Source organism: Triturus cristatus, chromosome 3_1 (genome assembly GCF_964204655.1).
Source record: "Triturus cristatus chromosome 3_1, aTriCri1.1, whole genome shotgun sequence".
NCBI lineage: Eukaryota > Metazoa > Chordata > Amphibia > Caudata > Salamandridae > Triturus > Triturus cristatus.
In genome coordinates this window covers 1048895729-1048920039 of record NC_140583.1, presented here as the reverse complement: position 1 = coordinate 1048920039, position 24311 = coordinate 1048895729, and the positions used below count along the sequence as shown (strand labels likewise).

The 24311-nt window shown below is 42.5% G+C and overlaps 1 protein-coding gene across 1 annotated transcript in view; it reads left to right on the top strand.

Moving 5' to 3' along the window:
- Nucleotides 1–19339: 19339 nt before the first annotated feature.
- Nucleotides 19340–24311, top strand: part of LOC146861490 (uncharacterized) — a 63193-nt gene continuing 58221 nt past the window's right edge. The window contains exons 1-2 of the mRNA XM_085645814.1: nucleotides 19340–19841; nucleotides 23232–23353. Coding sequence (XP_085501940.1) covers nucleotides 19598–19841; nucleotides 23232–23353 — 366 coding nt within the window. The 5' untranslated portion in view covers nucleotides 19340–19597. The remainder of the gene's footprint in view (nucleotides 19842–23231; nucleotides 23354–24311) is intronic.

The following is a 24311-nucleotide window of genomic DNA, read 5'->3' as shown; positions in this document are numbered from 1 at the left end:
AATAACTACTAAATATGTTAACATGATGTAAAATAGGATAGAGTAAATGTGGGACTGGACAGGGTGGGTAACAGAACAACCATTGTCAATCAATAAGGGAGCCCCAGAGCCCACTCAATTTCCATGAGGTGGCCCTTAATGTCATCCTTGTTCCGTTCAAGTCGGGCAACGCTGATGTTCAAACAGAATATTAACCTCCTCTCCCTCTTTGTGAGGACAGACCTTTCCCGAAGTGCTGGAGCTCTGGAGGATGTCCGTGGTTGTGCGCTCTGTGAGTGGTGAAGACTCATGTGAAAAGATGTGGCTGATGCACGTGGGGCAGCTCCTAATGTACCTTTGACAGCTGACCTTCTCCTCTTATTGGGCAGATGACTTCCGGATGGGTCAGGGATTTGCTGGGTCTGGCTCTGGTGTGTTGATGATGCAGGCAGTGTTGTGTGTTTCTTACCAGCATTCATTGTACTGTCTGTGATGGACTTCCATCTGCCTGCAGCCCTTTCCTCCTGGTACCTCTTGGCCATTGCCTTGTACCCCTTAGCCACACGCCTGATGTGTTGATAATGTTCCTTTCGCAGGAGGAACTGACGCTTCTCCTCCGGGCACATGTTATCTGAAAAAATGAAATGATAATTGTCATGTTTCCTGACTCCAAGAACATGATGGCATGATGCTGAATTTCCACACCTATGAACAATGAGCCATAGCTTATGTGAAAATCATCTAAAAGAACATGCAAATCGACACATGGTCTGATAAATCACAAACACATCATAGCCATATTCCAAATTAGATGGTCCTGACAGAGAAGCATCCTTTACCCCGCATGCACGACTCCGCAGTGCCATTAGCCCGCAGTTATTACACCGCAAAATCTTTCACAACCCAGGGCTGTACACCGCAAACTATTACAATGTATTCACCATTATAACGCCACATTGGAGCTAGAATAGTAAATTGCATTGTAATGGGGAATGCGTTGTACTAGCTTGCGGTGTAAAGCCCTGCGTTGTTAAGGATTTTGCAGCGTAAAAACTGCATGCTAATGGCACTGCGGAGTAACGCATGCGGGGTAAAGTTTCCTATTCGTCATGACAACATGATTATTCATGTGCTTGGACAAGGCAGGCACAGAGTGCAGTGACAACAAATCGTGGATTTCTGTTTGCAATTTAGCAATGCAAATTAACAGAATTAACTGCCATTTGGGGGAGTACAGTAAGTATGAAGTATGACAGTACCATAGCAGACCCTGCCATTCCAACTAACCAAGACAGTAGACTGCACAGTCTGTGATCAAGTCTAATGACTAATCACAACAGTGAAAGTCATGTAATACATTTGAGCTAATGTGAAATCATTGTATGAGTGAGTCCTTGGAGGTGCCACCACAGCTTCACAACAAGATTAGATCATGAACACATGTTATTGTCAATTTGTGGAACAATGCAAAAATGTTGGCATGCATGTAAGGAAAGAGGGCAAATGTTGCATGCAGCTGTGTGTACAAGTATTAACCATCTCTGCACATGTATGTGCCTGGAACAAATGTGACAGAAAAAATGCTGCATGTGAACCACACATTTGTCTGCACTGCTTTTAAAACAGTGGCAGTGTGAACACAATTAAGGCATTGTTAAGGAAAACACCCTTGCCCAAAAGTGCTCTGTTGTCTGGTTTGAGCACATGTTAGTCAATGTTATTCAAGGATCACCATCATGCACCTGATCCATAAGTGAACTATTCTGTATTTCATGTGTGACACATCTAGATGACCAACTAGTAACATGTGAATTGGCAGAACTGATGAGCATTTCAATGTAAAGAGCATGTTAATGACATTATTCACACACAATATGAAAAGCAGACACTACACAGAATTGAAGGTGCCCCTGTGTGAATGGTACTGTGTTATGGTGCGTGGGCTTAGCTGTGTAACAATATCCAACAATCATCAACTAAATGCGGTCTGAAAGGATGCCTGTATTGAGATTGTCCTACCTTGATTTTCTAATGCATGCTTCCACACTGACTCTGCATTATTCTGTCCAAGACTATGTTGTGACTAAACGCTTTCGTATTGGCTACAAAGGCTTGCTTATTTGCCTCAGCATTGAAGTGATTTGCCTTATTCCTCTGCAAATACACAAGTATTTGATGTGACCGATTTAGGTACCAACAATCTGTTACACATTGTGTGACTGTTCCAGAGATACTTGTTGATGTTTCATCATGTCATTCATCCCTCTGTGACACGTACTCATGGGGGAACATGTACAAGGAAGTGGCGGAGAGATGTGTTATGCTTCCTGGCTTAACGCCTCACTCCGCCAGTTCTGAAATGCAAGGCTGCACCATATTTACAAGAATGTGGTGCAGCTCTGCGTTTCACCCTGTGGTGGCACTAAGTTTAGCAAGTTAGCGGCGACGCAGGCAGCCTTGCACCATGGTGCTAGGGTGTCTGTGTGCAGTGGAGTATTGTTCACGTGTCTGAAAGTGCACCAAATTGTATATACACAATCCTAAAATGCCATATTGTCACTTTCATGTGTGCTGCTTCATGCAGCGCACATACAAGTGCCAAAATGGCATTTTCTTTAAAGTTTGTTTATGTACAGTAAGGGCCACCTTCCTGTACATAAAAAAAGGCAATTTTGCATTTTCATCTGTGCTGAGCAAGACAGCACACATGGGAAGAGACTGATGCGAAAAGATACAATGCATTAGGTGGCTTAACGGCGCCTTGTCAATAACGTGCACACACCATTGCCGACACTGAATAGAAAAAAAGTGACTTTTTGGCGGCCATAGGGGCTCGTACATATGTCCCACTGTATTGTGGTGAATCAGTTGATGCCATGGGGTCAAATACCATATGGTGATGGTAGTACATTCTAGTTATTGTTCAATAATGTTGTATGTGGTTATCTGTCAATAGTTCATGTCTGAATGCCACATTACTTTGCATAATAATGAACAACAACCGATGTGACATGTTCAGTGCCACAAACTTATCATCATATACAACTGTCTCCAATTGAGATTGACGGATGTAGATTTGGAACCCTTGCACAATAATGTCAGGGCACATAGATGTTTGTGATGCTGTGTGATTGGGTCTATGACATGGTTATGATATCACCCATATCATGTATTCGGGGCTTGGACATAGATATTGTGTTGTGAATCATATGAGGCATTCCAACACCAAGTTTCAAATGGCAAATCTGTCCTCCAGCATCACATGATGCTGAAGTGCAATACACTTGACTTGATGCCGCATCATCACACCAGAGGTGATTGTCATGTGATGCACATCCACACTGTGTGCTACAACATACAGGGGCTGTGGCATTTCTTGCATATGTCAACACATTATCCAGAGCTAGGTACGCCACACTCACCTGTGGCATGTGGGTCCATGAATGCATCCACATCTCCTTGTGTGATCAAGGGTCTTCCTGCTGTTGGAAAAATGTGTAGGGTACAATTAATGTCATTAGCATCACATTTGACAAGATCACATACATCATTGATAGTTACATGCAAAAAATGCATTCATTTGAATAGTCTGGTGTGTGGCCACGTAACATACATGTTGCAATCTGCTGAGCTGGTCTTACATACAAGACATGTTAATGGTCACATTGGTGCCCTAATAGGCATCCATGCCATGATCTGATTGACATAAAATACTATGACCTGTGCCAATTCTACATGGATGTTAAATCTACTCTCACACCTCAATAGGCGTGGCATTTGAGGGCCAAATCAGTTTTTAATATACGCACAGATATGGCACTTGTGCAGAACTTTCGGTGACCCACATTATGTATCTTGTAGAGATTGGCAGCCAGTTGATCATGTGAAGTGTACCCAATTATTAATGATGTATGTGTGGCAGAGTATGTCATGACAGGCAAGCTATTATGCTAAATGGCAATTTAAATGATGTGTGTTTCTATCGTGTGCACAACAGAATTTGTGTCTTGTGCATTCATCCTCTGATGTGATACGATGTTGGTCATGTACTTACCACCTTGCATCCCGACGATTAGTCCAAGGTGATCCAATAGGTCCCCCTCACGGCAACAAAGTCCTGCCACCTGTGCTTCCACTGCTGGATAGTCCTGTCCAAACCTAACAAGTTCTACATATTTTCATGTATGTGCTCCCATCTCAACTTCCGTACCTTTACATCGTACCACAGTAGGATGCATCCCCCAGCCTCATCCAACCTGGGCAGGTAAAATTGTGCGATCCAGAGGAAGGCCCCCGCGGCCCCCTCTGACATCCTGCCCTCTCTACCCTGCCCTGACATACCCCAATACAATATTTCCCCCAGGCAAACTAAAAACAGACCCTCAGGCAACCCCTATTAACTACTAAACTAAACAAAGATACCCCAGAGACTTACACCCGACAAAACAATCGGACAGTTGCAATTAATACCCAGGGACAGAGACACAGGACTTAACTAGGACACTATGGACAGTACACAACACACAGAACTCTCTCAAACACACCAAGAACAGCAGACACCTTCCAAAACCTCCACAACTCTCAAAACACAGTAACAGTGTTGGTGAAAGAGAAAGCGAAAGTGTACTGTACTCCCCCATGTGCCAGAATGCAGACTGACATAATTTCCTGTCAGTTTGGGGCCCGTTATTTCACTTTGCGACGCAATTTCACACATCTAGGGTTGGGTGTGAATATTTCATGTATATATGTGTATTTTGCGAGTATTTTTCATCCCGGAAATGAACAAAAAGTTCTGCAACGGGGTAATTGTGTTGTTTTTTATCGCTAATTTATACATCAACAATATATGTTCCATTTCATGCATTTAGTTTGGAATAACAGTACAATATATCTTAGTGATGCGATCTGTGTGTTGTACTTTTGTGTGGTGTATCTGTTCCGTACACATATTATTGGTCCAGAGCCATTATGAGGCACTATTGTCTCACATTGGTGTCTGTTCCTGACTGGGCATAAGTGTACATAGATCCCTTGACAGGGTGTCACACATTACTGATGGCATTGGTGGTATGTGTCACTTCATGTGTGCCTCTAACATCACACATTGCTGTGATGTTTGTGTGAGTCTGATGGTATGCTACACATATGTACTTGATCAACAGGCAGTCACTACTTGTCCATGAAATTAGCAAATCCGCATGCAATGCACAGCTATGGCTTCACATTCACAATGGAGTGTATGAATATTTGTGGACACAGATGGGGACATTGATGAAAGTCTGTGGTACGGCACTCATGGCTTGCTATTAACTAGATATGTGTATGCTTTTCCTGCATTGCTAGCCATTACATGGTCTCTGCTTGGTGTGCAAAGACCATCTCCATTGACAAAATTAATTAAAATGCTAGTCAGAACATTACATGGTGTGGGTCTGTTCTTGTGCACACAACGTCACATGAAAAGACATGCATGTCAGCAATGAGCTAATGTTATCTTGTATGTTATAAGTTGTGTTAGATGCACAGCTAACATTGTAAGTTAGTTTTGGTGTTGTCTCTACACATATTATTAGTACCCAATGGACTACAATATCCAACAGACACAGATCAGATGATGCATACTTAAAGCTGTGTAACAGACAGCATGAGGGAGCTGCATCCTCAGATTTAAGCATAGCTCTACATGACACACTGAGCCATGATTAAGCGTGTCGCAGACCCAGCTTCACATGTGAAAATGTCATTGATACTTTGTAATGTCAAGGCTGCACTTTGCATGTCACAGTCATTGCAAAAGGAAAAGTGATAATGCCTGTTAGCACGAGCAGTCCACATGTCCTGCGTATCATACTGTGCCTTTATATGAGACCCTGGTGTCTGGACACAGATGCTGCTTAGTTACAGCAGAGTGACACGGATGACATTGCCTGCATTGTACATGATCTAGTGGTCCAATTTCCTTGGACTTATTGCATGAACAATGAACATTACCTGATGTCTAGGATTGTCATGTTCTTGTTTTAACATCACTCACATGTGTAGTATGCATGTTGCAACTTTCTGTGATCATAATTGAAGGATGGTACTGGTTATGTACAAATGTTAGTGTGCATTGCAGGACACACACCATGAGTGCACTGATGTTGCAGGGTAGACATCCTATCTCTTTGAATGTGCTCTCTATGTATTTTCAGCAACAGAATGTTACGCAGAACGTCGCTGTCGAGGAGGAGGCCCATCTGCTCTGCCGGGGACATGTGATGAGTAAAATTGGAGTGTCCACTGCCATCCCCTGCATCAGTATTTTGAATTGCATAGTTTGCATTCCATGCTGTACCCTGTATTTGATTATCTGTGCTCACAAAGGATTATGCTTGCTTAGTCAGTGAGTCTGAGAGAGTGTTGTATATTGACGCCTGCTGAAGTATTGAGTTGTTAATAATGGTTTAAAGTGAGGGAGAAGAAGACCAGGGGTTCTATCAGCAGCTTATCCATGAAAAAGCCTGCTTGTTCCTAAGTTTTTTAAATGGACAATATGGTCCATGTGATCTGCTTGCAGATGTTGTCATACAAGAGGCAAACATATGTGGCATCCTATCACCAACACATGTTGGTGATCACTTTGTTGTATATCATATTCACATGGATGATTGATATTCGGTCCACTGCTATATGTGATAGGTGTGTTGCACAAATTATGATTTAAATTTGAGTTGACAGGACAGATATATGTACTTGTGAAGTGATACAACAAGCATACAGGACTTAGGTGTGGTGATATTTTATTTTACAAAGTTACAATTTTTAATATTTTTGAGAGGAATATACATGTGATCTGATATTTGGTCCTGTGATTAGGTAAAAAAAAATAGAGATTATTTGTTCTCTTCTTGCGGTTCCTGCAGCAGAAGCTGGTGTGTGTCTGGAATATTCCTCTTCATCCTGGCCATCAGATGGGTTGTCATGCTCCTCCTGCTCTTCATCCAATGGCGTGTTTGTGCATACACATATATTGCAACAGGTCATTATGATCTGTACAAGAGTCGGCACTCCGATACGTCTAGGCACTAGAAGCCGGATTTGAGGACTCTAAATGTCTGTTCAACTATGGGCCTTGTGCGACCCAGTGAAACATTGTAGTCTCTCTGAATGTGTGTCACTCTGAGAGGTTTCATCAGCCATGGCATGAGTGCATATCCTTGATCCCCTGAAACACATTGAAGTGATATGTGGCCATTAGTACATGTGCCTGCTGTGTTTGTAGAGTGCCTTCTGAGGTGTGTATGTGCATTGTGCAACTTTGTACTTTCTGGTTTGACATGTTGACTTTCCTACACTTTACCAGCACCATTGAAATTGACTTGCCTATACTTGACAGACTACACATCACCATGTTGTCATTGCCCTTGTCCTGTGTATTGACTCCATGTTGTGACAGTCAGGATGTATGTGTCAATGAAAAAGAACATGGTATTTTCTTTACAGGCATGTTGCACAAACCTGACGTCTCCTGTGCACATATTGTTGAGGGTGCACCACTGGCACATGTGCCATGTTAGGCATCAACCGTGACTTTTTGATGACTACTATGTTGGGACATCATCTGAGTACCTCATTGTTAGTCATTGTGCTCAGGGTGACTGAGAGTGTAAATCTTGTCTGCTAAAGATTTGACTCAGTGGGTGCTCTTTACATCCGCTTGCCACAAATGTGGGACAGAGTCTAGGTGACAGTGATGCTGCTACTTAGTGCACTTGACTTACTGGGACAATTGTGGACTACATACATATGTATTGACGTACTTGTGCATGGTTTGACTTATACTCTGCGGGCCCGATTCACAGAACTAACTTAAGACAAAATCCTAAACTTACTACCATTTTGGTATTCACAATGACACTTTACCAGCATCATTGAAATTGACTTGCCTTTACTTGACAGACTACACATCACCATATTGTCATTGCCCTTGTCCTGTGTATTGACTCCATGTTGTGACAGTCAGGATGTATGTGTCAATGAAAAAGAACATGGTACTTACTTACTTACTTACTTACTTACTCATTTTGAGTAACTTACTCATTTTGGTATTCACAGAAGCCACTTACTCATTGATGAGTAAATGCCTTCTGTGAATACCAACATGAGTAACTTACTCATTTTGGTATTCACAGAAGGCACTTACTCATCAATGAATAAGTGCCTTCTGTGAATACTAAAATGAGTAAGTTACTCAAAATGAGTAAGTTTCTCAAAATGAGTAAGTAAGTACCTTCTGTGAATACCAAAATGAGTAAGTGTCTTCTGTGAATACCAAAATGGTAGTAAGTTTAGAATTTTATCTTAAGTTAGTTCTGTGTATCGGGCCCTGCATGTATGCATGTTGTGGAACGACATGTGAATGTACCCATGTGTGTGTCTGTTCCCACACAACACATATTCCGATTTCAGATTTTGTGTCTCAGATTCCTACACCTCAGCAGGGGAGACATGTGTATGTATGACATGTGTTGAGGATGTGATTTGGATAGTATGTATGCTCTTCCTATGCATGTTCCATTCAGCAACAACACAGAATGATGTTCAAAAGAACTTTTGTTTTTATTTGTGGACAGTTGGTGCTCCCTTCATTCGGCACTACTTGCAGAGCCATGATGCAGGTACACCCACTACATGGTGCATGGCTGACTGTGTTGTTGCATGTCCGCAAATTGTGCACTTTCACAAGTGAGAGCAGGGTGATCTGTCATCAGTTTGTACATATGGTGCATGTGTTGTATTCAACATGTATGTGGCACAGCAGTATCATATGTTCAGTGTAATGTACTGCATTGATTATTTAAAATGTGTGTCTGATGAGCTCTGCTAAATCTATATTATAAGAATGTCATAGTGGTTTGTGTGAGATTTTCAGGGCTCTTCCCTTGTTGGGCTGTCTTCCACATGTTTTGATTGATTTGCATTGTGCGGTTGTGTGCATTGTTTGGACCTGTTCCAAGGTATGCAGTGTTACATTTGCTACCTGTGCATTGCCTCATATTTGAACTATGTGCGTGTGTACTTGAGGTGTGTGGTGTGTTCAGTTTGTACTTACAATGAGCAGTCCATTTCCATAAGTGCCGTTCTCAAACCGCTGGTTGATGACCAATTGGAAAATATGTAAGAGTCATGCACACACTCCCAGGGAACTTAGCAACGACATTGATGAACAGGCCCAGGTGTTCCACAATTGCCTGAAAGTTAATGGAGTGTGTGTGTGCTTCCTGTTCCTGTATATGTGTGCAGTGTCCGCAGGAGGCACAAGTAGGACATGGGTCTAGTCAATTTCCCCATCACATGTGGAAATTCAGTAATGTCATAGAAGCCTTGTTTGTTCTCAAGTGGTTCCTGTGCAGTGTTGGGGAAGTGTAGATGCTGTGGCATCCAAGACTTTGGGGAGGAACCTGGAGAAGGATGACTGTGAGACTCCACCCACTCTGGCAGTGGTTGGTTGGAAGGTACCAGAGGCCAATATGTGCAGCACTGCAAGTAGCTTAGTCTTCAGGGGGATGTTTGTGAAGCGCTGGTATGGTGCCTGAAGCCTTGGTGCTATCTGTGTGAGTATGCATATAATGGAGGTCGTCTTGAGCCTGTAGTGGGCTATCACATCCTCTGGCCGGAGGACTATCAGGGTGATGCGTTGGCAGTAACCCGCTCTCTTCTTTGGTGCTGCCTCTGTAGTGGTCCTGGTGGCGGTGGCAGTGGTGGTTGAGGTATTCTTGGGGCTCCAAGCTGCAAGAGTAGTACCTCCATGGCATCAATGAGGCTTTGGGTTTATCTCCCTTATGTTCTGGTTTTCTTGCTCAATTTTTTAGACCAGCTTGTTCGCGTCTTAAAAAACAGCTGCTAACTGGCCTTAGCTGCATTTTTTTGGGAGTATCGCCGGACCGAATATTCATTGTAAATATCGCGAAGTGAGGTTAGTGGCAATGTTTTCGCGGGAACACCCACCTTGCAAATCGTTTTCATTAAGTCATGGTTACAGAAGTGGCAATCGTAAATTAGCACGTTTATGCAGGAAAACTGCTGCTAACTGCAGTTAGTGGCAAATTATAAATACAGCGATAAAAAATAAAGCCGCCATAGCATCAAAAAGTTGATGCTACGGCGGGGTTAACTCCTTGTACACATGCCCCAATCTGTTTTTTTGCTTTGTTGGAATTTATTTCTAACAAACTCCTCCTTAGGAAACTCAGTCACTGTTAAATGTTATCACCCCTTTGCCGAACATAATCCATTATCGGAGTAATAATCGACCATCACAAGAAAGAATTTCCCATTAACTGGCTAGACTTTTGAATCATAAGATCCATGTATGAAATTGCTCCTTAAAACAAGTGGCCTCCTTGGTAACTTTGGACTTGTAGTATCTTGCATAGATGGCACTTTCTCATGTGACACTCATTAATGCTATATATGAATCAAAAGGAGGGAGAAAGAAGGGGTTGTGACCCACTCAGCTTCTTTTACAAATGTCTAAATATCAGGTAGAGAGTGGATCACTGGTCCTGAAAGAACCAAGGTTAGCATCAACAGTTCAAAGAACTGTTAAGAAACCCTCAATCACGTTTATCGCAGATGGTATTGCAGCGGTATGTTCGATTATCCGCTTATGCTTAACAACGTGACAGCATCATCATCGGGTTAATGTGTGCTTCCTCCACCCGGAGGTTTTTGCCTCTGGTTTTTTCAGTAGTGATCGTAGTAGTGAGAATGTGGAACCGTGTGTGGTGAGTTGGTTCAAGTGAGTGTAAGTTAAAAAACTCGTAAAACCAGTCAATAATTTTAATAAAACTGGGTTCGAGTTTGTTAAAAACGCTTTTCGTGCAGAGGCAGACACTTTAGGGTCTGGTGCACTATGTGAAAATGTCCAAAGGAGAGGTCGACATGTTTCAGCCCTATCTCGTGGCCCTAAGGGTCAGGTGGGCTTTCATCAGGACCTAGTGTATGTGTGGAGGACCCTAATATTCATGGGACTCCTTGAAAAGGATGGAGTGAGTTGTTCCACCAACACATATATGTTCAATTTGAACCTTGTATACTCAAGTTGAGGATACCATCGGGTAATGAGAGGCGGCGGCAGAACAAGTCACTAACTCCCCAGCGCAAGAGCGGGGTTTAGCCTCCTGTACCCAATGGTACCTGATATTTACTCATTAATGCTAACCATTTGAAACATCTATGAGAATCTGTCCCCTTAGTAAAACTACTCCACAGATGTCCCCCAGATGCCAAATTCATAATCTTTTGGCAGACTCCCATTGGTGGCATCAACTTTCCATTTCTCTGAGAGTAACCTCTTGCATTTCTAATTCATTCCACACATTAAAATAATCTTCTTCACAATCTGTAAGTTCATCCTTCCTTGCCCAACCTTTAGCTACCATATCCATAACCTTGACTAAGATAGTATAACTCCTCAAAACATCCTCCTCTCTGCCTCACCCAGAGCCAGCTCCTTCGCCTATAGTATATAAGCATCACCTTACTCCACCCCTATTCCCTCAACCAGCAATCCAGTTAAACAATCAGCCACCCTTTCCCCCAAACCAGAAACATATTCTACTTGCAAATCATATTATTTCAACTCACCAATCTACTTAACAGTCTTTGGTGCTGATCCCTATCAATGGTTAATAGAAAAAAAAGTGTAGTGTTTCTGACTTGACTTCACCACAAATGGTAAACCCCACAGAAAATAAATCGTGAAGTGATGGATTGCCGAGCTACCTTCTAATGGTTCCGTCATGATGACTGAGTATTTTTCTCAGCTCCTTACCGAACTCTAGAGCAGAGGCCTTCAAATGCTTTTGCTCAGACCTTCCCCCAAAACAAAATGTTTTGAAGTCGGGCCTCCCTTCAAAACTTTATGGAAAGACTTGGAGTGGGACAGGCAGGGCTGAACTCAGGGGGTGGGCTTTTTAAATAATTCTGGAGTACTTTTTTATAAGCTCCTAATCCATACTAAATGTGGGACTACATAAAAAAAACGCACATGGACAAAAAAATCACTACTCCCTTTATTTGGGGTTTTGTTGGCCCCTCACGCTCCTCAGCCCCTGTGAAAGCGCACCTTCAGCATTAATGATAGCTGTGGCCTTGAGTAGAAGGATATCCCCTAAGCCTCTTTCCCTTCTGGCCATCACTCCAATCTTGAAACAGATTCTCTATCTATTGCAGCAACGGTGCCTGCAGCCCTAATGCTCTCGCTGTGCCTCTATTGTAAATTAATACAATCAAAATTGTGATGCAGACAGCCCTCCACACTCTGGGTCCCAGTGCCACAGCACCTGCAGTGTGCAGGAGAGCTACTGTCATAGTGGGTAGCCTCCTCTGCCCCCTGGTAGCCCCCCATCCTCCTTTCTGCCATCTCCCTAAAGCTTAAGCTATGGTGTCTCCTCTGCTTCAATTTCCCCTCCCCTGGACCACTTATTTGATGCCAAACTCAACACTGGCACAGCAAAGATTCACTGAGCTCTAATACAAAGCAAGCAATTACAGTAAAACTCCTATAATAATGGGTTTAGTTGAGCCATCACCCTACTGGGCCCCGGAGCCACTGCATCTGCAGCACCAATAATGCCTACTCTTCTGTCGATTTCACTGCGCCATCATTCTTAGGCCTACGGTTCAAACCAGGCTGTCAGCCCCTTTGTGTCAAAAAAGGGGAAATACCCACATCTCACCCCCCCCCTATCGTCGCTTTGGACCTTATCCCTTTGCTGTGGTGACCTGCGCCCCAATGTTAACCAGGAAAATAGCTCCCCATTCCCCTTTGAGCTAGTAAAAAATCCATAATTGGAATACAGTGACCCCTCACACCATTGCCCAAGTGTCAATAGGCCTAATGCACTAAAGTTAGTGATGGCCTGTTGAAAATAAATGAGCCCGCATTTCTCAACACCTTCTCTGGGCTATCTCTTTGAAGCCGTCCATGGATTTTGCTTCTTAATGCTTTCTCCTGGGCCATTATTCTGAGGCCCCAGCGATCCGGATGATCAAGGCTCTGAACATGCTCCTTTTGGCCTCTCCCCTGTCACACCCTCGACTCCCTTGAAAGGACATCTGCAGGTAAACAGATGTTGAATTTGGCAGGTTGTATGGGGCCATGTGATTTTTGATTTTATAAGAACAGTTCCCATGCTATTTGTTAAAAACAAGCATCCCTGGGACCTAGAGGTACCTCTGTGGGTGAGGGTTAAAGGTGAGTGTGGGCGCAGCAGGCGTAGTGCCTCTACGTGCCCTCCCAAAGTAATTATAAAGTAATAAAAAAGGCACTTACCTGCTGTGGCTGCCTCCTCCTCGCCATGGGCGCTCTCCTTCCTCGTCCTCGCCATCCTTCTTCTTAGATAACCCCTGCGCATTCGCAAGACGTACAAAGTAGGCGTTATCAGAGAAGAAGGACAGCGAGGAGGAGGAAGGAGAGTGGCCATGGTGAGGAGGAGGCAGCCACGGCAAGTAAGTGCCTTTTTTATTACTTTATAATTACTTTGGGAGGGTGGAGAGAACGGCTAACTATGCTCCACCATGGAGTCGTAGTTTTGCCTAAGCTCCGCATTCGCAATGGAACGCATTCGCAATCCTGGCGGAGCATAGTTACCCACCTGGGCTTAGTTAAAGGGCTTTATGGCGTCACTTGAAGCATCATAATGGCACCCAGTTATTATTTTTTAGAGGTATTGTAAGGATGCTGAATATTGGCAAGTGTCCTTTTAATGCACTTTAGAAAATGTCTGCACGATGTTCAGTCTGGGTTAACTATTAATGATATGTAATCTTTGAACCCTCCTTTTTTATCATATGCATTAAATTGTTATGCGGCAGCCTATCTTATCTGTGTGTAACACAGTTTTAAGTTGAGTAGTTGCACATTCTTGGTGTTTTCTGTTACATGCTGGGACCTCAAAGCTCTCTAATTGACTGTCACTCTTCCACACTTCAAGAAGATAGAATTTTCAATATTCAATTTTGTGATTCCCAAGTTTCACAAACAGACATCTGCAGTGATTGCATTAACCAACTGACGTTTCATAATGTAAAAGAGTGCATTTGCATTTATGATTCATTTAAGATGTATGATTTATTTTATGAAATGTCAAGAGGAGAGCGAGGAAATAAGAGCAGCTTGTTCCTTTACCCTATGTTAAACAATATAGATCAAGAAGAACAGGCTCGTAGCGAAATTTAAACCATTCGATTACTAGTTTGTGCTTGAAAAACCGATTGGCTTTAAAAGAACCCTCACCCACCAACTTAGTTGGTGGCATGCTTTATCATCGGGTTTCCACCCAAGGCGCCGAATGCACCCTGGGTGTGCTGCGATGCCTAAATTACAGCGGAGCTGGGTTTTTTTGTCAAGTGGGGTGCAGTGATAAGTGAGTTTAAATCTGTCTATAGGGTGCCCCTCAGTAAAGAGAATTATTTTATTATTGGGGCCCTATGGCAGGGTTAAATAGGAAAAGGTGGATACGTCTAGAGTCTTAAATTTAGCTCATGTGTACTGTAAAAAGGTCTACCTGGTTCAGTCAGTCATTACCACATGCTGGCTTTCATCGGGACCTCAAATCGTGAAAACAGACTGAGGGAGTACCAACAGTCTGAAGTGAATTTAGTGCGCACACGATAAGGTGCATTTAGTGAGAGAAAACCTTTTTGTTTTCTCCTAGCTGTCAAGAGCTAACTTACGGTAGTTTTGTTAGGACTTGTCATCTGTAAAAGGAAAAACACAAACGGTAATCAAAGACACACAAGTAAATAATAACCAATATACATGAGGAAAACATGCACCCATGTGTGCATCACACAGTGCCTGGCTGGATAGAAATAGATCACTGTGTTGAGGACAGCTTATACACCCATGCGTGCATCACACTTTTTGATGGATAAAGGTTTGGCAAGCACTAGGAACATTCGTGACGCGAGTAGAGCACCCGGTCTCAAACACCGGAAGAACGCACACCATGGTCTCTATTAGCAAGACCCAAAACCTCTTTATTTTCTCCTCTTTTCGTTTCAGAGTGTGACTATAGGCACGTTCTTTGGTCCTGACGGAAGCCATTCTTTTTTATGCACTTCAACCGCTTCATGAAAATGAGGATGGCCAGGAAACATGAACAGTAAACAAAGTTTATTTTGTGGCCCTCTTAATTTACAAGTAATTACTGAGGCATTTGCCTCCATGGGAACGCCACCACAAACCCCCAGGGGCGCGCCCCCAGTTAGAAGACTTCTGCTCTAGAGGGAAATTATTTGATTATTTTTTGCCCTATAGCAATCTGGCTGAGAGCTGCTCCTAATATCTTGACATGCACATTCCTTCTCATTACTCTTTTTCTTTTAATCAAAACAGCACAATACATTTACATTGATGCTTCTGTATTTAATATCCCTCTGAAACATGGCCATTCTTGGTGCCAATCCAAAGGGCTTCTGAATAGATCTAGAAGCTTCCAGCAGTGAGACTCACCTGATAAGCAATTACAAATCCGAAAAAGTAAAACATTTTCCCCACCCACCATGACCACCAACACCCCAAATATATTTGGATGCCAGTAATCCCAAATGGTTTTGTGTAGCGTTCTGAGGTTGACACATATCCACATAACTTTGTCATTCACCTTGGAGGTTAGAACTGGAAGCCTTTATTTCTTCTAGCACCCTGGCATTACCAAGCTGTCTTACTCTGAACTCAATGGCTTCCTCATCAATTATAACAACAACAACAAAGTAATGGATGTAATGCTGAATTCATCTCAGCCACAGGCCATCACTTGGGGCCTCATCCCAATCATCCTTTTCCGCCCACCATTCCACCCCAGTTTGGGACCAGCCATATACAAATCAGTCTTGACCCTGCTACAATGGGAGAAGTCAACCATGAACTGCCAGAAGCTACCTGACCTGGAACATTAGCAACTCAGTATTGTTGTCACCCCGATTAGGGCTCATCAGCCAGGTACTGCTTGGTTACAGTGGCACAGTAAGCATAGGACCCATGTCTGGGCATACCCATCACACTTAGAGCATCAACTGCAACAACAAAAAGGTGATGGATGGAATGCTTGAATTCATCTCAACCACTGGCAATCGCTTGGCATGTATTTTTTTGTTTACTTTAGTTTGTCGACCTAAGTGGTACGGGTATGCCCATACATGGTTCCTGTGCAAACTGTGTCACTGGAATCAAGCTATACTTGGCTGATGACCCCTAACTAGGGCAAAACTGGTACTAGGTTGCTTGCATTCTGATTCACTAGGAACTCGCTTGGCAGTCCGTTCTGGAGTGTTTCCATTGGAGCAGGGTCAAGACAGATTTGCATATGGTTGGGTCCAAACTGAGGTGGCACTGTATGCAAAATGACAATAGACTGGGGTTCGGCCCCAGTAATGCTCCGTTCACACTGTACAGCATTGTGTGGTTTTTATCAGAATATGGTCTAAATACACTGATTCAATCATGTGGTGTGTCCTGGCTATTTCTTACTGAAAGTAGGCATTTGTTTATTTAAATTAGGCACTTGTGTGATTTTTTGATTGTTGTTGTGATCCTTTTACTGTAAATTTCATGTTGTGTTTCATCATCTTACTTTATGAATATTTTATTGCCATTTTTGCTCTTGAAGTGCTTGTGTTCTGATTTATATGGTTGGATCGGTTGAGGACCTATGGTGTTTTGTACATTGTGTCTTGGATGATTTGAGGGTCCGTTTCTGCTCCGAAGCATTTGGTTGCCAAAGAAAATCTTACATTGTGGTGTTTGAGGTATTCGGTGTTTAGACTCTGGTGATTGTTGTACATGATGAGGTAATCTGGCTCTTGGGGGCCTATTTACTGAGAAGTGAAGAAGGTCTCCCTTCCTGCACATAAACATTTTTTAAATGGGAAAAAAGGATTGGAAGCAGCCGGGACATAAATGACTGCACCACCAAACTAGTCACAAAGGTATATCATATTGCCCACCTCAAATGATCTGCGGCTTGTAGATCACAAAAATAATAGAGCTAATTTAGTAGGATGAGAGGCAATATATAGAAAACAGACACTTAGGTACATACGAACACGTAGAAACAAGCAATTACAGATAAATTAATTTAAGATGTCTTTATTCTTTGTTGTGCTTCACAAGATATAACCAGCCAACGCGTTTCGCCCAAACACGGGCTTCTTCAGGGCAGGGCACTGGGGTGGGCCTGCAAAGGATGCTGGACTCTTTTGCCTCTTTTATGGACCAGTTAGACCTGAAGGTGAACATTAATAAATCTCACGCCATGGTCGCGGGCAGAAGTAGCCGCAGCTGTAAATTAAAAACCTTTCATTGTAAGGGGGCGGAGGTGACAAGGGTTCGTACCTTTCCATATCTAGGCGTTCTCTTTGATTATAAGGGTTCTTGGGGCCCCCAAATTAAGTTAAAAAGCATTTCTATGGCAAGGTCCACCAGTGCTCTTTTGGGTTTCTCAAAAAGGTTGGGGGCGAGACCCATGGAGGCACTGATAAAAGTATACAATGCTAAATGTTTGTCTATCGTCTTGTATGGTGCCCCGTTGTGGGGCCACGTAGCCCAAGTCCAAATACAAAGAGTTGAAAACAGGTTTTTGAGATCCCTCCTGTCTGTCCCCCAATCCACCCCCACATTTAGTACTCATACAGAGGTGGGGATTGGATATATTACGGACAAATTGAGGGTGGCCCCCCTGGTTTGTTGGGCAAAAACATGGTTAAATAAGGAAATTACGTTGAACCATGCCATACTTACAGACATTATTGCCATGGAAAATGCTAAAAGGATCCCCTGGGTTGAGTATGTGAGAAAGACTTTTGCTGATCTAGGTCGTCCAGAGCTCTTTACGTCCCCGGAGAATATTGTCAAGAAGGACGTCCTATGGATCAGGGCTACTTTTCTAGAAGAGGCAAGGTTGACCCGGGAGGAGATGGAGCTTAAAAAACCAGTTGTGAGACAGAACTATGTTCTGGTCACCTCGCCCTCCCTGGAGCCATATTTACAGCTCGTAACTAAACCTTTTCATAGATTCTTACTGACCAGGTTTAGACTTAACCTAATTCACTACTCCCTGAGGAGTTTCCCTGTGTGGGCCAAACCTGAATGTAGTACGCCCTGCAGGTGCGACAATTTTTCAACCCAAGATACCCTGCATTTTATCATGTTTTGTAGTTTTTATTCTGAAATGAGGAAAAAATATCTGCTCCCACTTTTAAAAGAGAAAGGTTTTATCCAAGTTAGACCAGCCCTAATACATTTACAGATGCTGAGTAGCACCCGCGATATTTTTTATGTGGCCAGCTTCTTGGTGGCAGCTATGAGGCTTAAGAACAAAAAACTGTCTTCCTCTGGGGAGATTGATTGTTAATTTGTACAATTGGGGTTTTTGTGTCTCTTTTAATTGTATTTTGTGGCTCCGTATGAATCCTGCTCCTTGCACATAGAATGACTTCCTACTTTTATAACTTCTTTCATTATTGTTTTTATCATACTTGTTTTAGCCAAATTTTTATATGCTATTTACCAATGAATTGTATTTGTTAGTAATTTTGTGTGATTGCTCATTGCTTTTATGATTTTAATTAATCGAAATAAAGTGCTTTGACTGACTGACTGACTGACTGAAGTATAGGGTGAAAGGAGGCCTTATTTACAAGGCAGTGTTAAGCTACGTTAAGTGGCTTAACACTGCCTTGTAAATAAGACATAGCCCCTATCACCACTACAACATCCTGAAAAGTGACGTTGTGGTGGCAATAGGGGCTTGTGAATATGCCCCTTGGCGCTGTTTTCGAAAGCACATTTATGTTGGTGCGTCTAGTGTGTTCGGGCACGTTGATTATGTTTGTTGTTAAGATAAACACAATTGATAGGGTTACTCTATGTTGTTTGTGATTTGCATCGCTGGGATTTAAACTTTGACCTCAGTTGATCCTCACCGATATCTATTTTTGTCTTTTTTGTTCTAAATGGAAATATTTCCATAACTTGACCTTTCTTTTATAAGATCCTCTTTTCCTTAAAAAAATAGCTTTAGGCACATCATATCTTCTTTTCAGCCCTTGCTTTCCTACTGACCCAACCACAAAAAAGATTTGTTTTAAAGACAGCTGAGAAGCAAGTTTGTTTTTTAATTCACTTCCTCAATTCCTTTCATCTGTGCGCAGAAGAAGGTAAATGCTTTCCTGCAGCCTCGCTGTCACCTAAGAGTCTGTCGAATAACTGGTAGGCCTTGTTTTGTCACCTAGTTCCTAGGAAAAGAAGGCGTGTCTACAAGCTACACCTAACTGTTTATAAAGCCTGCACGTTCACATGCCACTCAGGCAGTTTAGCGGTGCTGAGGGAACCTGAAGCAATAAAACACAGGTGATAAAGATTATACAGCCAGACAGGTCAATTTAGTATATACGGTATCCATGGACACGTCACGCCAACTCCAATAATGAACACTATTAATAATTTCTGGAGACCTGTGTCTTTTTTTAGAACATATATTAGTTGAAACTTTGAAATCAAACCAGAGTACAGGCTTGGACCCACTGCGAAAGCTTCAACGGTGACCCTCACCTGGAAGGGTACATGACGACAGAAATGCTACTGAACCGAGGAATGGGCTGTGATTCCTGGCGTCAAGAGAGCTCTGGAGGAAGTGATGACTATAGTGGCCACACTAGTGGACAAGGGTCACCTCTACCTGGGGAAGCTGCCAGCCCACAAAGCAGTACCACACGGAGCCCCTCTTCCCCCGCTTCTGGGCAGACAGAAGAGAGCAACAGTGGTATGTCAGGGACCGCACACTGCAAGAAGAAACCCAAGCACTCAGGTAAGGATGGACTATTTGTGCTGTTTGGTTGCACTTTGCAATTGAATATGCAACCTTAATTTAATATTCACTGTGTGTGTGCGTGTGTGTGTGTGTGGGTGGGTGCAGTTTGTTGCACTTTCCAATTGAATATGCAACCTTAATTTAATATTCTGTGTGTGTGTGTGTGTGTGTGTGTGTGTGTGTGTAGCTTGTTGCACTTTGCAATTGAATATGTAACCTTAAGTTAATATAATATTCACTGTGTGTGTACTGTTTGTTGCACTTTGCAATTGAATACGTAACCTTAATTTAATATTCACTGTGTGTGTGCGCGTGTGTGTATGTCTGTGTGTGTGTGTGTGTGTGTGTGTGTGTGTGTGTGTGTTTGTGGTTTAACTGCACATGTAAATAGGCGAGTGAGTGAGTGTGTGGTAGAATTTGTGTGCGGTTGAATTGAGTAAATACGTTCATTAAGTCAAAAGTTAAGTGAATATGCTTCAGATCATAATATATTTGCTCGAAAAATATATGTAAACATGTCAAAGTCATGTGATCTAGTATATCTGTACATGTTATTTTTAATGTAAAAATATTTACTTATATGATTTTACGAGTAACTTAGGATGTTGTGCAACTGCCCTAGGGAGCAGTGAGTACATTACATCTAAATGTGAAATGTTTGCACACGTATTGCTCTTAGAAGTGCATTGGTCACGGCTGAGGCAAGTAGCGCTACATGATTACTCCGAACTGAGAACTTTACGAAGGTCATTGGAACATTTTTAAGGTTGATCTTGGTTTGAAAGTGTAGATAATGGACATTCTAGGTTTCCAGCCTTTTGGAGACTTTAACAATTGTAAATATTCATACACTCTATGCTAAAAATTGGTATCTTGAAACTCTGTGCTATCAGAATAGTTTAGAAAGCAATGAAACGAAATATCACATCGAGGTAAGACAGGGAGAATGGCCTACATGTGATAGTTCAGTTTCAAAGCACTTCTGTGAACATACATTTTGTAACGCACATTCTATGAATCTAGTACTTTTATGGTGAATGCAAAACTATTTTAAGAATGTGTTTCTAGCCAATTGTGCCTTGCATATTTCTGTAGAACAGTGCATTATCACGTACAATTACTCGACATGTTAAAAGAAATCCTGGATTTCTTAGTGAACTATTATTTGAAAAGAATGCCTACGTGATCGAGACCTCAGTTCACCCATAGTTCCCACGCTGTACAGTTTTGAGAAATGCAGAGAACTAGTGATGGCGCGTGCAATTGTTCCAATGCATTTCAGCACGTGGGAACTGGTTGTGGGCGTGGCAGTGGCGTGTTCCTGACACTTTTGCTTTTCATTTAAGATCTCGTATTTTCCTTCCTCTTTTTTACACAGATCTTAACCGATAGGCACATTTTCTTTTTAACCAATGCTTTGTATATTAAATTAACCAATTTCTAAACACTTGAAATGTGAAAAGTGGATTTATAAAATAGGAAATTTGCCAAACCATCCAGGTTCATCACAAGGAGAGGCTAGGTCCCCCCTAACTAGTGTGTCTGTATTCATTGTTCAAGTCCGTCTGCAAACATAGGTTTCTCCCAGTGAGTTTTCATGCCCTGGGTCAGCTAATTTGTCATAAATAAATATTTTGATGAATCCTTATCATTGCTCAAAATGTCCTCACGTTTCTTACAACCTACATATCTAAAGACTTGCTAAGTGGAGTTTCAGAATGGTCAAATAGTTATGCGAAGTGCGGTTTGAGGCTATGTTTAGCCAGTCCAAAAATGCAAAAAAACTACTGATTTTCTGTGGATTGACATTTTATTAGTAAGCGAAGCATTCAAAGTCATAAGACAGCATCTTCAGATGGTATTAGTAAACTGTTCATGAGGTACAATGCAAATGATGTGGGTGCACTCAATGAAACAGGCCTTAATAATTTACAGGTGTGTTTCTGTGCACCTTGTAGTGATATATCTAGCAGATAATGTACTTGGAAAAATTGCATTCAGTCATTGGCATATTAGCTAATATACTAAAGTTCCAGATCGTATTGGTCACTGAAGTCGTTCGTGTGTTAATATATCTCCTTTAACACGACTTACCCTCAGATCTACACTCTCAGCGCAATTATTCATGTGGTAACGTTTTCTTACATTTTGCTTCAGTGTAACTGCTGAATTGTAATTCACTCTGGTTGAAACTCATCTGAGGAGTGTAAAGTTTGAAAGCAGATACATTTCACTGTAATGCCTCAGTACATCTTCGGTAGGTCACTTAGCTGGTTTAGACAAACAATTTTTGCACAGACAGAAGTATATTGGTGCTATGACTAGTGGTAAAGCATGAAAAGTCAGCCCAGTCAGTTGTCACCAGCTACTGAACGCCATATTTCTTATAGCAGCATCAAATATGGCGCATGGTCGCCTGTTGGACAAAGGGAGTGGCAAATTGACACTTTGCATTGGGTACCAAAAACCTAGGTCCAAATTGATCAAAGAGTTGTGTTGCCCCTACACAATACATGGGGCGCAAGAGCGATGCAACTTTTAAGTTGGATATACCAAGCCACGCAAGACCACTTTGTGTGTCCCTGAGTGGCTTTATAAATCTGCAATAATGCAACACAGCGCAAATCGATTCATTGCGTGACTCTGCCCCAGGGTTTAATGGTTGGAGCCAGTGGCATAACGAAAGTTGAGGAGGGCTCCCTGCAAGGTTCATGGAGAGGCCCCCTCTCCAGATTTAATCCGTAGCTCTCAGGCTTGAGTATTGTGCTGAAGAGGCCCCCTGCAGCTCGGGCCTCCCCCGTCCAGCAGGCGCTGCGGGGGCCGGTGTTACGCCACTGGTTGGAGCGTGGGTGTTCCCACGCATCCACCCATGGATTTTGGTGCATTCCCGGATTTACCATTTCAAGTAGACCTGGGAATGCATGAAACAGCTACGCCATGCCAAATGAGGTATAACAATGAGAAATATCTTTATTTCTCTTCGCTTTTTCCCCTTTCTATGTGTGCTGCCGCAAACATAGGAAGAGAAAAATGCTTCCTCAGGGGATTGATTTTGTGCAGGAAGGTGTCTCTTCCTGCACAAAAACAATCTTGCTTACAATGCAGGTAACCTTTCACCATGTGCAAGAGTGCTTGCGTTGGCACTAAGCAGCCAAAAGTGCAGCAGCACTAGGAATGGACAGAAAAGAGCTGTATAATGTTAAACACGGTGCATTCCTGCTCTTTCCCTATTAAGTATCGCAGTAAGTTGACTTACGACACTCCCTGCTTTATAAAAAAAATATGCTTGCTAGTCCCCACCCTGATTTGGTCTGTAAAGAGACAGCAACTGCAACTAAGGAATCTAAGGATATTAGTTCCACATGTCACTGACTTGCTGTTTTCCAGATCCTGCCAGTTGCAACAGCCGTTCTGCCAAGAAATATGTTGGCGTGAGAGTGAGAATGCCAGTCAAAGAAATACTCAAGAAAATCCGCATAGGAAATGCACAGGCAACTGGTGAGACACAGGTAAGAACTGTATGCACTTGGCGAAATCCTGATAGAATTGTTTGTGCTTCACAAAAGTAAAAAAAAAAAACATAATACCAAGGAGAGGGTTGGGATTTTAGTGCGGTCCGGGCCTCAACAGTGAAAAGACTTTTGTCGCACACTGATATCGTTTAAGGCTTCCCGCCATTAGTGACAGCGTGCTATGGCATCATCACATTGCCAGGGCGGCAGGCAAGGAAGAAAGAAATCAGTTACCATGGGCAACTTGGGCGTCCTCTCACTCACAAACTACCTTGGACTTAATGCCACGCCCGTGGGCAGTGTGTTTAACTAGACTAACTGATTACTACTCCATGGGGGCTAAAAAGGGGATTTGAGCGCATACTCATTGTGGATGCAGATCACTGTGGGAGTATGAAAAACAATGTCAATAAATGCAAGATCATTCTTAAAGAATATTATCATATCCTCATCATCATCACTATTAATATAAGCATACTTTTTTATTATTGCTAACATTTTTGTTGCTCATTAATCTTATACAGTGCACACAGAATGGCAGAACGTTAGGAGGATAGGCAGGAGAGGTGAGAAGGATGAAAAGTTGAAGGAAAGGAAGATGGGAGAGGAGGGAAGGGGAGCACAAAGAAAACTGTGCTGTGAAAAGGTATTGGACATGAAGGCTTGATTCATTGGAGCCCAGGCGAGGCTATAAAACCAATGAAGGGTATGGAAGAGGAACCGAGTACGATTCCCGCAGACGTCAGGGAGTTCCATTTCAAGACTGCTGATCCTAAGGAAGGTTGAGTTTGAATTTTGGTGTTTGTAGAATATCCGCATGTCAGATCTCCTATGTCTCCATTGATACCTAGAAGATTGGATGAGTAAGATGGTGTGACCAGAATGGATAAGATCAGAAAGTTTATGGGCCCGATTCACAGAACTAACTTAAGACAAAATCCTAAGCTTACTACCA